The 13,676-nt window shown below is 36.6% G+C and overlaps 1 protein-coding gene across 14 annotated transcripts in view; it reads left to right on the top strand.

Annotated features, from left to right (window-relative positions):
- XRN1 (5'-3' exoribonuclease 1) overlaps positions 1–13,676 on the top strand; it is a 50,233-nt gene that overhangs the window by 18,317 nt on the left and 18,240 nt on the right. For 13 of the 14 annotated variants that reach the window (XR_012763633.1, XR_012763635.1, XR_012763634.1 and 10 more), the window contains 15 exons: positions 2,144–2,313; positions 3,147–3,267; positions 3,365–3,463; positions 5,133–5,236; positions 5,747–5,878; positions 6,595–6,757; positions 7,162–7,275; positions 7,753–7,851; positions 8,011–8,126; positions 9,008–9,154; positions 9,512–9,601; positions 10,590–10,725; positions 11,464–11,520; positions 12,209–12,341; positions 13,451–13,520. Coding sequence is in view for 10 of the 14 variants with exons in the window: in XM_075417993.1 (XP_075274108.1) it covers positions 2,144–2,313; positions 3,147–3,267; positions 3,365–3,463; positions 5,133–5,236; positions 5,747–5,878; positions 6,595–6,757; positions 7,162–7,275; positions 7,753–7,851; positions 8,011–8,126; positions 9,008–9,154; positions 9,512–9,601; positions 10,590–10,725; positions 11,464–11,520; positions 12,209–12,341; positions 13,451–13,520 (1,751 nt within the window). In the remaining 4 variants the exon portion in view is untranslated. The remainder of the gene's footprint in view (positions 1–2,143; positions 2,314–3,146; positions 3,268–3,364; positions 3,464–5,132; positions 5,237–5,746; positions 5,879–6,594; positions 6,758–7,161; positions 7,276–7,752; positions 7,852–8,010; positions 8,127–9,007; positions 9,155–9,511; positions 9,602–10,589; positions 10,726–11,463; positions 11,521–12,208; positions 12,342–13,450; positions 13,521–13,676) is intronic. The other variant, XM_075417990.1, reaches the window with a different exon arrangement.

Raw genomic sequence — 13,676 nt, 5'->3', positions numbered from 1 at the left:
GGGCTGGTCCTGCCCAGTCAAAACCTCAGCGCCCCGTAGAAGGGGATAAAGTCCCTGTAGTGCACATGCGGAGCATGTTAGGGAAGACGGTTTGGGTTAGTCCTGCCTCGGGCAAAGGCAAGTCCGTCCGCGGGATTGCTTTTGCTCAAGGACCTGGGTGTACCTGGTGGGTAATGCGGAAGGATGGGGAAGTCCGATGTGTACCTCATGGGGATTTAATTTTGGGTGAGAATAGTCCATAAATAAATTGTATAAAGTTAATTGTTAAATAACCCTGTCACTGTCTGTTATCACTGTTATAATTGTTATATTTTGTACCAGTAGTAGCATAGTAAGAATCGTCCAGATTAAAGAAGGATGGACTTTTTCGATGAAAACCTAGCAGAGCACAGCGATGATGGAACTGGACCTGGTTTTCAACAACTGGCATCCAGCAACTTCATCAAGATCAACATCTCCTGCAGACTGTGGGCATGGGCCGCACCAGATACATCAGCCATGAGCTCTGGATGCAGCAAGTGACCGCCCATCACCACACATCTCCTCTCCTGCCACGGAAGACCATTACGACAGATGGAGCCTGAAGTCATGGATTAAATGAACTCAATGGACACTTTAGAGTGATGATCCATAGACTAAGGAAATGATATCTGGAGACAGGAGAAGTGGTGGTGATCAACTGGACAATGGGGGACCTGGGCATGATGTAGATGGTATGGAATAAGGGGTGGATAATGTCCTGGGTTTGGCCAGGACAGGGTTAATTTTCACCGGACTCCAGGAAGGGGCACAGCTGGGGGGGTGGGGGCTGACCCCACCTGGCCAAACAGAGCCCGGTATTCCATACCATGTGACATCACGCTGGGTTCCGGTGGGGGGGGGGGGCGGCGCGGCGGGAACGCGCTCGCTGTTTGGGGGGCGCGGCGCTGGTCCTGTGCGGGAGAGCGGCTGTCTGGGTCGTGCGGTTCGTTGTTGTGTTTTCTCCTTCTCTGTACCGTTGTTGTTGCCGTTCCCTTTGTTTGCTGTTCTGTTAAACTGCCCTTATCCCGACCCACGGTTTCTGCCTGTTTTCTTTTTCATTCTCCTCCGCACGCCGGCGGGGGGAGGGGCGACCGCGTGGCGCTTTTGTTGCCGGCGGCAGCTGAAACCAAGACAAAAAGCTTCATAACAAATCTGCTAAACTTCTTAATTATCAACAGTTAGAAATGCAGTTAAATGGAAGTTTCAATTGGCGCTTGATAAGACTACAGAAAAATAGAAATATTTGCTGCCTGGAGAGTAAGGCTAGATTAAGTTACCACAAGCAGAGTTAACTTCAAGTAGCAGAAATCGTAAGTAAGGGATGTGGATTTTTTGTTGTTTGTTCATGTTTTTAATCAGCTATTCAAATACTTAGTTTCAGAATTTTTGAGGAAAAAAATTCTATTGCTGTATACATATGAAAATACAGAATGTCTGTAGGTAAAGTAAAAGAAACAGTTGAAAAAAGACCAGTCTTTTTACAGAACATCTCTTGACATGAACACCTATAATAGGTAGAAGATTTTAAGCACAAATCACACTAAAACATTAACAGAGGAATAAAATAGTGACATTTTCATTTTGCGTATATGACAACAGTATTATATACACTGCTGTAATGTCTTTTATCAGATTAAATTTGAGCACATCAAAGAGAGTGGATGAAAATAAAAGTGCAGGTTGGATATTAAGATGTATACAGGTGGTGCTGTGTGCCTGTCAGTTTGTTTCCATAGCTCACAGTGAGCAGCTGACAGAACTTAGTGTTCTTACACAAGATGACAGTTGGTACTTGAATGACCCATAAGGTTTTGAAGCTTTTTCAGTAGTTATCTTGCAGAATTTTATGATGACGTCTGAAATCTTTATGTTAAACTTAAGAGGCAAAATATGGGCAGCCGTTGGAAACATATTTGTGTAAAGGTAATCTTTATTCTCCAAAGTAATTTCATTGTAATTGCCCAATTTTTATTAGAGAGCTGGGGCATGAGGAAGGGTAGGTCTGCAGTTAGAAAATTAGCACATTAACCAGAGAAGTGCAGGTATCCACTTTCCCAATGTAGATGTTTCCATGCTAATTTTTGTTGCCAGTTTCACATATGCTAATTTCTCTAAAATTTAGAAACGACTGCTGCAGGCCATGGAATCCTGTAATAAGTGCCTAAAAGAAGAGGAGAAACGAAGAAATACTCATAGTGCTTGCTTAATGTACTGGTATGACAAAGATGCAGAGTTCCAGTACATGTCACCGTGGCCAGAGAAATTCCCTGCAATAGAAAGATGTCATACGAGGTAACACTGGCATAACTGTTTTAGAGTAGTCTGAAAGTAGTTAGCATACTTCTATTAGCATTTTAACCAAAGCTTGTATATGCCAATATATATGCTGAAAAATGTAAAATGTTGAATTACATGTTACTTGTTGTGGATGACACGGTAAAAGTATTTGTCGCTTTTCTTCCAATGTGACTGCAAAACAAATGAACCAGTGCGAAGTCGGTGAGAATACTCTAGAGAAGAGCTGAACTTTGTATGACAGAAGATGAAAGACTGGTACAAATGTCTGATAGTATCATAGTGATGATTTATCAGGACACTAATTCCAAACTATTTGTAAAAAAAAAAATAGAAGCATTTCAGTCCAGTGCAGAGTTGAACACAAGTGTGTTGTTTACGTTCCTCTCACTGAAAATAAAGCCGGCTGCTTAACACAGGCTGAGGTTTCAAGATCCGTTGGAAACATAACCTTAGTAGTAGTTAAAGCAAAGGAGCAGAGGAATGCTTGTTGCAGGATTACACTCAGTGAAGAATGAGTAGTTGTGAAGACGAATGATACCATATGGAACCATTGCTAGTTTAGAATTTGACGGTAACAGTGAACTAAAATAGTGAGATTGGGACATACTATGGCTTGAAGTTTTGTCTTTTTCTTAATGAGTAGTCTCTTTGCAGCAATAGCATGGGTTTTTATAGTCTTGTGTATAGATTCCAAGTGGCTTCAATTAATTGCCACCTTACAGGGAAGTCAAAGGTTTGTCAACTAAGGAGTGTTTGAATGCGTAATGAGAGTTGCTAGAGCTGAAGGTCAAGCTGTATGAGCAAATGTTGCACAACTTGCTTTTTAGGTATAAAACAATACCTTTGGATGCTTGGCACGTAGAAATAACCCACAATAAGATAACTAAAATCAACAAGAATGCATTATATTTTTGTGGATTTCCTACTTTAAAGCACATTAAACATAAGGTAAAAGATTTTTCTCTTCTGACATTTTCAATTATATTTAACAGATAACTGTGTAAGAGTTCAAGTAAGTTTTATGTGCTGTTTTGTTTTTACCCAGTTCTATCTGAGAAAAAGTGGCGTACAGGTGTTTCAGCAAAGCAGCCATGGAGAGAACATGATGTTGGAAATCATAGCTGGTGAGAACTCAAAAGAACAGGTAAGCATTCAGATCCTAATAGAAAAACAGACAAAAAAAACTTGTCGTAAAAAAATCGAAGTTGTTAAATAGCTTTGAAATGTTGATTATTTGTACCTTCTTAGTAGTGTATTATGAGAAAAACATTTAGAGTAGTACTGAAAAAGTTTTTAAAAATTTTAAAACCCAAGCATTTCTTGAAAAAGATTAGTTAAATATATTGAATAGTTAATTTAAAATAGTATCTTTAGATTTTTTTTAAACTTTATTTAACTAGTAATGCTTTACTTTCAAAACAAGCTTTATGTCTAAGTTGTTAAAATTTGATTAATAGAAAGGAAGGTGAAATATGGCTGTATGTTCAAGGTCATAGAATTAATTGCTGGTGTAAGAACTCTGGAGGTCTTAGCTCCCAGCCCAAAGTTGAGCCCATTAGGTGGTAGTGTTCTCAGTGTGTATGTTGGAAACATTGGCTGAATCAGTTCACTGAAAACATCAATGGTATTAGTTCACACTGAAAGCTTTTGTTGACTGTTGGAGTCAGTAGTAAAAAATAAGTTCATTAGGATTAAAATGCTGGATTTGTGTGAGGAACAGTCTAGAATTTTGGGAATCTGCTGAAAGATTTAAATTTGTCCTGACTTCAGAATATTAAATGTCAGTCTCCTTAGTAGAGTTGCTGGCGTTTCTGTGTGGCAGCTATCAGATGTTCTCAGGTAAGGAGTTGGTGAGACTCACTCCTGACTGATTAATAGTTGGAAATGGTATAAACGCAAGGAAACAGAGTCTCTGGTGCCGCTTGTTTTTTGTGTAGCTGAGTATGCAGACATTTTTTCTTTGTTTAATCAGTCCCTTTTCATCAACAAAGCAGACTTACACTCCACTTCAACGAGATTTTTTGACAGAGGATTTACAGGGAAGAGCTGATGCAGAGACATTAAGAAGCAAAATATTTTCTCTCAGTCCTTTAAAAGCGAGCTCTATTTTGTAATCAAAAATACCAGGTAACAAAAGACAAATCCAGGAAAAGAAAAAAGTTTCTGAGATTGATAAATAAATAAATACCAGAAGAGGAGAAAGAAGGAAAACAACAAGATAGGATTTTATAGTGGAGAGACAAGGAGGCTGAATACTCAAGATGCGTGGCAGAGAGAATTTAGTAATAGTAGATTACAATCTACAATAGTAGATTAAAAAAATAGCAGAAACTAAATGGAAAAATAGAATGTAATGTGAGATTAAAATTGCAGATGCTAGCAAAGTCCTGGACAGAGTGCTGTTTCTTTCAGTGAAGTACAAAAGTAAAATCTATGGTACAAAATATTTCACTAATCTCATGTTGTCAGTTTGATTATTGTGTCCCGCAGACACAAATAGTCCTAGGTAATTTAACAAAAAAAGTACATAGTAAGCTTATACCATAAATGTAAATCAACCCAGGTCTTACAACTAACATATGCTATATGCAGAGTCACACTTGGAATAAAATATGATTCTCCATTTATAGTCAGAGATTATGTGATATGTATCAAAATACAATGTTAAAAGCTGAAATTAGCTTTTTATTCAGCAAGAAAACCTGTTCTTTAACTAGAGTAGTTTTTATTGCGGAAACAGTTGGAAAATATTTTAGCAAATATCTTTTCATATATTAAACAATTATTAATAATAACTTCTGGGTTTTTTTCAGATGGTAGAAAATGTTGCCAGTTTGGTACTTGGAAAGCGTGTTTTTGTTAACTGGCCACACCTGGAGGAAGCCAGAGTTGTTGCTGTGTCAGATGGAGAGACTAAGTAAGAGACATTTCGTAGATAGTTGTTTGTTGTCTTTATTGTTTTATTCAAAATAAATTCCTTAGGCTGTACGAAAGTTTTGGGTTTATTGCAATACTTGCTAACAGCAAATTAATCCGGATATATCAAAGGCTGCTTGGTGGAAGAACCTTTGTTTAACATTCTTCTGAGGTTTGGTTATCTCTAAGAAGTCTAGTCCTTCAGTGTTTTCCTATAGATGTAGAAGCTTAGGAGACCTCATTCTTAACTTTGATGGAAACATGCATACACAGAAATCCACACAGAATAAAGTAAAAGGGGACATTTCTGTAGTCTTCCTTTCAGCACTTCTGCTGGTATTTTTTATTAAAAATACACGGTGTAGCCTGTTGTGGAAGGGCAAGAGAAAACAATGCTGCAAGTTTACCGTGTCCTTAAGTACTTTCTAACTATGTAAAGTTTTGCTCACAACCGATTATGTCTAAATTAATCTTACACAGTTAAATTCATACCTGTCATAATATTCTCAAGGTTTTATTTGGAAGAACCACATGGCACACAGAAGCTTTACGTGGGAAATGCAGTGCCCCCAACTAAAGTGACGTACGTTGGAGATAAGGAACAAAGCATATGGTTAAAAGAAGTTCAAGGCATTTCAGAACAGTAAGTAACTTTGAAAATTAAAGTGTAACTGCATTTTGTAGCTTAGCTATGTTTTATTGCTGTATTATAGACCTAAGTAGCACAGAAGAGCTGCTGCATACTTGATGATAAAGATTAATTACTCTGCTGGAATTAAAAAAAAAAAAAACACCACGTAAAATTGCTTATGTTGAAATTTGAGAATATATGGAGGTAGGTAGGTATTTAAAGTTAGATGCTGTTACAAAAGAATTTGCACATGAATGAGTTTGTGTTTACTCTCCCACTCAGTTTTCTGTTCTGGTCTTAGTAATCTTCAGTTGTAGGAAGTATATAGAATAGCGTCCTACAGTATGAAGTTACAACTTCAGTAGCTTAGCATTGTTCAATCTGAATACAGCTCTTGCTTCTCTAGAGTGTGGATGCCCAGTGGAACACATCTGAAATTCAGTAGTTTGCCATTTTATTATCTGTCACTTAACTGCCTTAATTACCCCTAACCCTTCCCACTGTAAAGGTAAAATGTGTTTAACACACTTAGCTATGTAGTGATGGCTGTGCACTGATGGGTAAGCAGTTAGTTAAACCATTTATTCTGGGTATTTTTTATAAAACAGGAAGCAAACTATTAGAATCCTTTTGTTAAAAGTATTTATATATTTTTTTTTATTTCTGTAAATTAATTCCACCCAATTCTGTTTATTGTAATCAGTCTAAATGTTCTGTTTTGTATTCAGCTACCAGAGAAGAAAAGGAATAATTATCCATGAAACGTCAATAGTTATATATGCGCAGTTACTCACTGGCAGTAGATACCAACTAAAGCAAAATGGAGAAGTTTATTTGGAGAAGCAGTGGTCAAAACAAGTTCTTCCTTTTGTTTACCAGACTGTTGTCAAGGTAAATATACAAGCTCATTTCTTGTTGCACATAGCTCCTTAATCCATTGGGGTGGGGTGGGAAGAGTGTATGCTCCTTTAAAACAAAAGAATAAACGAAAATAAGCATCTTAATGTAATTTATTGTATTAAAAAGTGTAACATGCTTAGGCAAGTATTTTCTCACAAAATTTGGAACCTTGTTGGACAGTTTAGGGATCTTAATAAAAAAAGACTTTTGGCATCTTTTTACTGATGCTAATTTGAACGAAGTACAGTTACAAAGCATAGCTGCTTGTGTAACAGCATTTATAATACAGCATTAACTTCTTTGCCATCAATGAATTATTTCAGACCAAGATAATTTTATTGTTCTACTGGAACTGAATAATATTTAACATTATCAATTTTGTCTTTCTCATGTAGGATATCAAAGCCTTTGACTCTCGTTTTTCAAACATCAAAACTTTGGATGACTTGTTTCCTCCTGGGAGTACAGCCTTTATGCTGGGATCTCCTTACTATGGCTGCATGGGAGAAGTTAGTTCCAATTTTTTTTTTTTTCTCCTGTGGATTTCTTTACTTGCAAGCCTAAAATAATCATAGATGTTGTGTGGCAGTAGCAGTCATTTGCTAGCTAAAATTTTTAATCAAAGATTCCCTGATGGTTTAGTCAGAGAAGGAGGGGGTGATTGTGCTTTCTCTATCACTGCTGCTGGCGTAACAGGAGGAGGGTAGCATAGCTAGAATGCAGGATTATTTTTGTTAATTATTTGGGATAACTTGCAATACATAGAGTTCCTATGTTGGACCATTTTCAGACATAGATTCCTTTGATTTAATGCTGTTTGATTGCCTCTATGAGGAAGCAGTGTACAAGTCAAGGCAAGATGATGAATCCCAAAGCATCTCTGTGCCTACTGCAGCAAAACTGTTGATTAAGTAGACAGCAAGGTCTGGTATCCAAAGACTGCTGTTTTTAAGTAACGGTTTTAATATGTTGTGTTTCTCTCCAAGGTTCAAGATTCACGTGATGTGATCACAGAAGGTAGAATTCGTGTAGTTTTCAGTATTCCGTGTGAACCCCAGCTTGATCCTTTAATACAGAACCAGCATGTAAGCTCTTCTGATTTTCTAGTAAGAGCTTAAACAATATGTCAAATATATTTTGCAACAGTAGATGTATTTAAGGGGTGCTTCCATATTATTAATTTGCCATTTGTGTAGAAATCCCTATCCTTTGGGAATTGTCAATATTTTTTCTTTGTTTTAAAGAAATATTCTGTGAAATACAATCCTGCATATGTTTTGGCCAGCCGTCTTGGAGTAAGTGGATATCTTGTCTCCAGATTTACAGGGAGTATCTTTATTGGAAGAGGATCAAAGAAAAAGTAAGTTCTCTGTGAATTTTGACTGTATAGAGAAGCTTTTAAATTCTAATACAACTCTACAGAATTTCTGCTATGTTCAAGTGCTGTTCTTACTGAGTGTATAACTGTTTTTTTTATGTGAAGCTTTCTTTAAAGTGTATTTGCTGTAAATTAAATTCATGTGCAGTATTTTTCACTCCTGTCATAATCTTCTTTTAAGTTTTTTTTACTGGAGAGTTGCTCTTTTGCCTTTAGTATTGTAGAAAGACATAAATTGACTTTGCTGGTTAGCTGTTTGCATAATTGAAACAGGAGTTTGAACTGACTTTGCCACATGGAGAATAAAAAATGAAATTGGGATCTAATTTCATTGTACTTACCATTACTGCTAGTGTAAAGGGATAATAATTGTACTGTAATTTTTTTTGAAGAACTAGTTAAAAAGAAGACTGCTTAAAATATGCAAGGGAGGCAATCCCTGTAGTTCTCTGAATGTCAGAATTGTGGTTTCCTAGGACAGCTCAATAAAGAAGTGGTTGATGCATGAGCATCTTCTTGTGATTTAACTTGTGCATTTGTTCCTCAATGATTGTTCAGAGATGTCCTTCTGCATCTTGATAAATGCCAGGTAGATTGTGGTCAATTACATCTCAATTAATGAAGAAGGGTAAAATGTTCCTTATCCTCCTCTGCAATACAGTATGGGCATGCATGTGGACAGCTACCATAGCACAGCTTATGTCCTGCAACATTTACAACTGTCACGATGCTAACAAGTAAACAACACAATGAATTTAATTTTTCTGTAGTTTAAGGCTGAGGATGTATGTTTATGTGTTTTTTTTAATGTATCTACCACACGTACATATATTATTGGAAGTTAAACCTTTTCTTTTTTCCAGTCCTCATGGAGATCACAAAGCAAATGTGGGGCTAAACCTGAAGTTCAATAAGAAAAATGAAGAAGTTCCTGGCTACACTAAGAGAGTTGGAAATGAATGGATGTATTCTTCTGCAGTAGAACAATTACTTGCTGAGTATTTAGAAAGGTAGATATTGGATATGAACTTAGTCCAAATTATCCACCTTCTGATCAGTCTTTGCATTTTGTCCTCCGGACAGAGATCTTCTGAGAACTGATGAGTTTGCTTTTGGAGATTTCTTGATGGAATTTCTTTTATTTCAGTATTCTCCTTGCAATAGTCTCTCCTTCCAAGGAGAAGCATATTTTGGGGTAATTTTGTCAGCAGCTTACCCTTGACAAATGAAGAGCAGGACACTAAGTAAAAAATATTTCATCAGAGCTCCAGAAATTTTGAAGCCCATCAGAGTTTGTTTTGATGAGGCTTTTTTGTGGTCTATGCAGATGTGAAACTAAACTTGTCTTCTATTTATTCATTTTTTAGGGTCCCTGAGCTATTTAATTATATAGCCAAGAATAGCCAGGAAGATATCTTCTATGAAGATGACATTTGGCCTGGAGAGGATGAGAATGGGTAAGCCATCTTTCTCCTTTTTTTTCCAGAAGAAGCAGAATAAAGGCCAACAACATTGTGAAATCGGTGGTGATTGTATAGTGGCTGCTATGTAACCAAAACCTTGCTCTTCCTTGAGCAGCATGATTGTTCAGTGATGACTCTGTAACAGTTATCGGAATGTTGTACTTCCAGTTGTGGAGTCCAAGTCTCTGTCAGACTCCAATCTGAAGTCCAATAAATAAGAAATCTAATTTTCACTGGCTGCTCATAATTCTTGCTTTTAAAGTAACCTTCACTGATCGTAATTATGAATAGTCACAAAGTCACCAAAAGATCATTTCTGGAAAATAAGCAAGAATTTATTTTAATTGTTGAAGATCACTTTGAATTTTAAAAATAACCTGTACAGAATTTCAAGTGCCTTGAACGTTTTTACTATACATTCAGTGAGTTCCATGGGAGAAAGGGAGCAACCTTGGTTCCAGATACAATATAGTAATATTAAAAAAGCTTTTATTATTAGCTAGTAAGCTCTGTTCATGGGCTTGAGTTGGTAAGTCTGCACGATGCTGCACTGCATGGGACTCTTACCAGGCAGACATACCTTTGTGGGACTCTTCTATTGTAAGAATCTCAGGTTTGTGCTCCAGTTTACTAGAGGAGCATGCCCTGCCTGAAGTTCTTACTTGCTGTGTTGTGAGAAACAGCTGATCACAGAACCTTCAGTCACAGGTTGACATGATTAGTTGGTTGGATGCAAACATAATTTACTGAATACTTTTAAATAATTTCATTTTTTAATTATTGCTTTGGCTGAGACAAAACTTCAGGTTATAGTTTTGAAAGTGTTGCATGATTCTGTTAGATTATATTTTTAACCGCGATTGTAAACTCATACAGCACTCCTAAATTCTGCTCCTTTATGAAAGTATACAAGCATTGTGCCTATATCATAATTATTAGTTTATGCAGTGAAAAGTTTTAATTAATGTCCTGTTTTATTTAGAGCTGAGAAAGTTCAAGAAATCGTTGTCTGGTTAAAGGCACATCCTGTGTCTGCTTTGTCTCGCTCATCTTGTGACTTGCAAATTTTGGATGCAGCCATTGTTGAGAAAATTGAAGAAGAAATAGAGAAATGCAAGGTATGCAGCTTGGCGTCATTGTGAGCAGGGGTGAACCAAAAAGCAGCTGCTCATTATTTTCGAAGTTCTTGAATTAGAGTAAGATGATTGCAGGTTACTTGTCATTCCAAAAAAAAAAAGAATACAGAGTGTAATGTAAGATCTGAATTTGTAATGTGAGTTGTCCCGGAAATTCAGCAGATCTCATTATTAATCTTTTTAATTGACTCACTCTTTTTGAGGTGATTGAGCAGCACTGGGCCATACTCTGAACTCTGCCTTTTAGTGGTTTCAGAAAGGAACAGGTGTCGGTATATATTCTGAACTACTGAAGTGCTGTTTCTAAGTGTAATCCCAGCTGTTCTTCCCTTGCAGTTTCTCTTTGGTTTGAGAAAAATTAGGAAGGTACTTTCTGAAGGCCACAAATCAAAAAAGGGGCCAAGGAAATTACAAAGCAAAAGTTAAAGACAAAGCCACGTGGAATAATGGGCTGGATTTTTTTAAATTACTTGCAAGGACACAATAATAAAATTGGTGTGAATTCTGGAATTAGCTAAACAATTGAAAAGCTTCAATAAGAAATCAGTCATGTTTTAAAAACTGGACTTTGTCATCCTGAAGACTTTATGAAACCTGTATACCTTTATCTAAAAGCAATAAAGGGATTCTACACTATTTTTTTCAGGTGTTTTGTTGTACCTGAAATCCAGTGTTGGTTCCTCCACTAGTTTGTAGTAACTCTCTATTCCTTTCCTTTAGCAGAGAAAGAGCAACAAGAAGGTGCGAGTAACTGTGAAACCCCATTTGCTGTACAGAGTAAGTGATGTGAAAAGGTTTTTTTAGAAGTTGTCTAGATAATATTTATTTTACCTAAGCTTTTTACCTGAGCTATTTTACCAACTTTCAGTGAGTGGAATTTTAGGGCAGTATTGATGGAAGAAAAAATTTTGTGATGCCTTCTAGGAAATCAATTTGAAAATGGTAGTCTGTCTCCAAAAGGAGAGAATTCCGACTAACTGCAAACTCCATCATGTATTATACTGACTTTCAGTTCTTTTCTGCTTTCTGTCCTTCATGCTTCTACAGTTCTTGCTGGCTGTGTAATGAAGGCAAAATAAAATTTACTTTCCGTTTGTCTCTTCTTCACTGTTTTGCTTTTTGTTCAGTTCTTGACATCTTGCCTGGCATTTCAGATACCCATGTTACTGATACAGGCAGGTTACACTTGATAGTTTTACTTTGTTTAAATCGATCCCCTTCGATCCCCTTGGCGTGTCTTGGATCATGTACAGCACTGCTGTTTTTCAGGCAGAATTAGTGGGTGAGAGTTGCAAGAAAAAAAAAAGGAAAAGGTTTCATTATGTCTGGGGGGGAAAGTTTCTGTGTTCTTAATGGTTTTTTCAGAAAGTTTGTTATATAGTGTGTTTCAGATATTGTTATAAATGCATTTTGATTGTAATCCCTATTTTTTTGCAAACATTAACAGTCTTTTTGTTGTTTTCAGCCATTAGAACAACAGAATGGGGTTGTTCCAGATCGAGATGCAGAATATAGGCTGTTTGACCGTGTTGTCAATGTGAGAGAGAACTTTTCCGTTCCAGTTGGTCTTCGAGGTACCATTATAGGAATTAAAGGAGGTAATATTTTCTTCATAACTGTAGCATTATAGCTATATAACAACTCAGCTGGTGATGTGAAAGCAGGCTTCCGAAAAGCGTTTTGTGTAATGGTTGAGGATTCACAGAAGTTTCTCACCTATGAAGCATATGCAACTTGAAGCCACTAGTGTTTTGAATTAAACCACCAGTATTCTATTTTAGTTTCATGTGTTCGACTGCTGTATTTTGAATAAGAAGTTACTTACTCTTTATTCCTTCTTTATATGAAGAAAGCAGAGAGATCAATGAGCGAGAGCACAGGCTGAAAAGAAGGAACAAAATGAAGTTATGGGAGGATATGGGCAAAGTTAAGAGAAGCAGACATGAAAAAAGTATTAGCCTTAATATTACATTGAACATAAAATTTTATCAAATATTATTTGTCTCAAGTTGTTTTATTTGGAATTTGGTTTTTACTCTGTGATAGTCCATTTCTGTTACATGGCATGGATTTATGCCTTCTTTGACAAGAAGATTATCCATAAATCTATTTCAGGTAAGCGAAAGGATTTACCCAAACCACATTGTGTATAGCAGTTTGAGATCTAGTAATAGAAATAGTTTTCTTACCTGACGTTTAAGTGGTTGTTATCTCATTCAGTTTGCATTCAGCAGAAGCTTGAATAGACTAGAGTGTAGCTTTCTTAAAGAGGTGTTCTGTTCTCCATAATGATTATATACTAGTATAATTTTAAAGGAATATTAGTCTGTCATTGTGCAAGAAGGTAATGTTAAAGCTATCGGTTTCCGACTGCCTAAATGTAAGGATAGCTTGCATCTGTTTCCTGGCAGTTTCTGACAGCTGTGACATACTGCTGTAAATTGCAGTGCTATTAATGCAGCTGGGTAAGTTGTTATGCGTGATACATTTCTGTTAAGAGTGTATCTAAAAGGGCAGCTATATATGACTTTGAGAAGAATTTCTGAATGGCTGTTAAGGAAATTACGCATTTAAGGAATTTTTTGTGGTTAATTAGTTAGTTTTTGGTCTTTTCATTATTGCCAAACTAAAGTAGATACTTATGTAATTTACACGAAAACAGCTACTGTTAGATATACAGGATGACATTTTACTTCGTTTTCTATAGCCAGTAGAGAAACAGATGTGCTCTTCGAAGTTTTGTTTGATGAAGAATTCCTTGGAGGCCTAACTATAAGGTTTGTGCAAGGGGTTTCATAGTCCTTTCATGCGATTGGTGTAGATGGCATGAAATTGTTGCCTTTGGTTTGGATGAGTATTTTTAATGCCTCTCTTTAACACTTTGTTTCTCGGCAGTGGTTTCATTTCTTCTGTATTTCTTTTTTCTCTTTGAG

This window comes from Opisthocomus hoazin, chromosome 4, assembly GCF_030867145.1.
Source record: "Opisthocomus hoazin isolate bOpiHoa1 chromosome 4, bOpiHoa1.hap1, whole genome shotgun sequence".
NCBI lineage: Eukaryota > Metazoa > Chordata > Aves > Opisthocomiformes > Opisthocomidae > Opisthocomus > Opisthocomus hoazin.
Note: the sequence above shows the minus strand (reverse complement) of the source record. Positions and strands in the feature narration are given on the sequence as shown.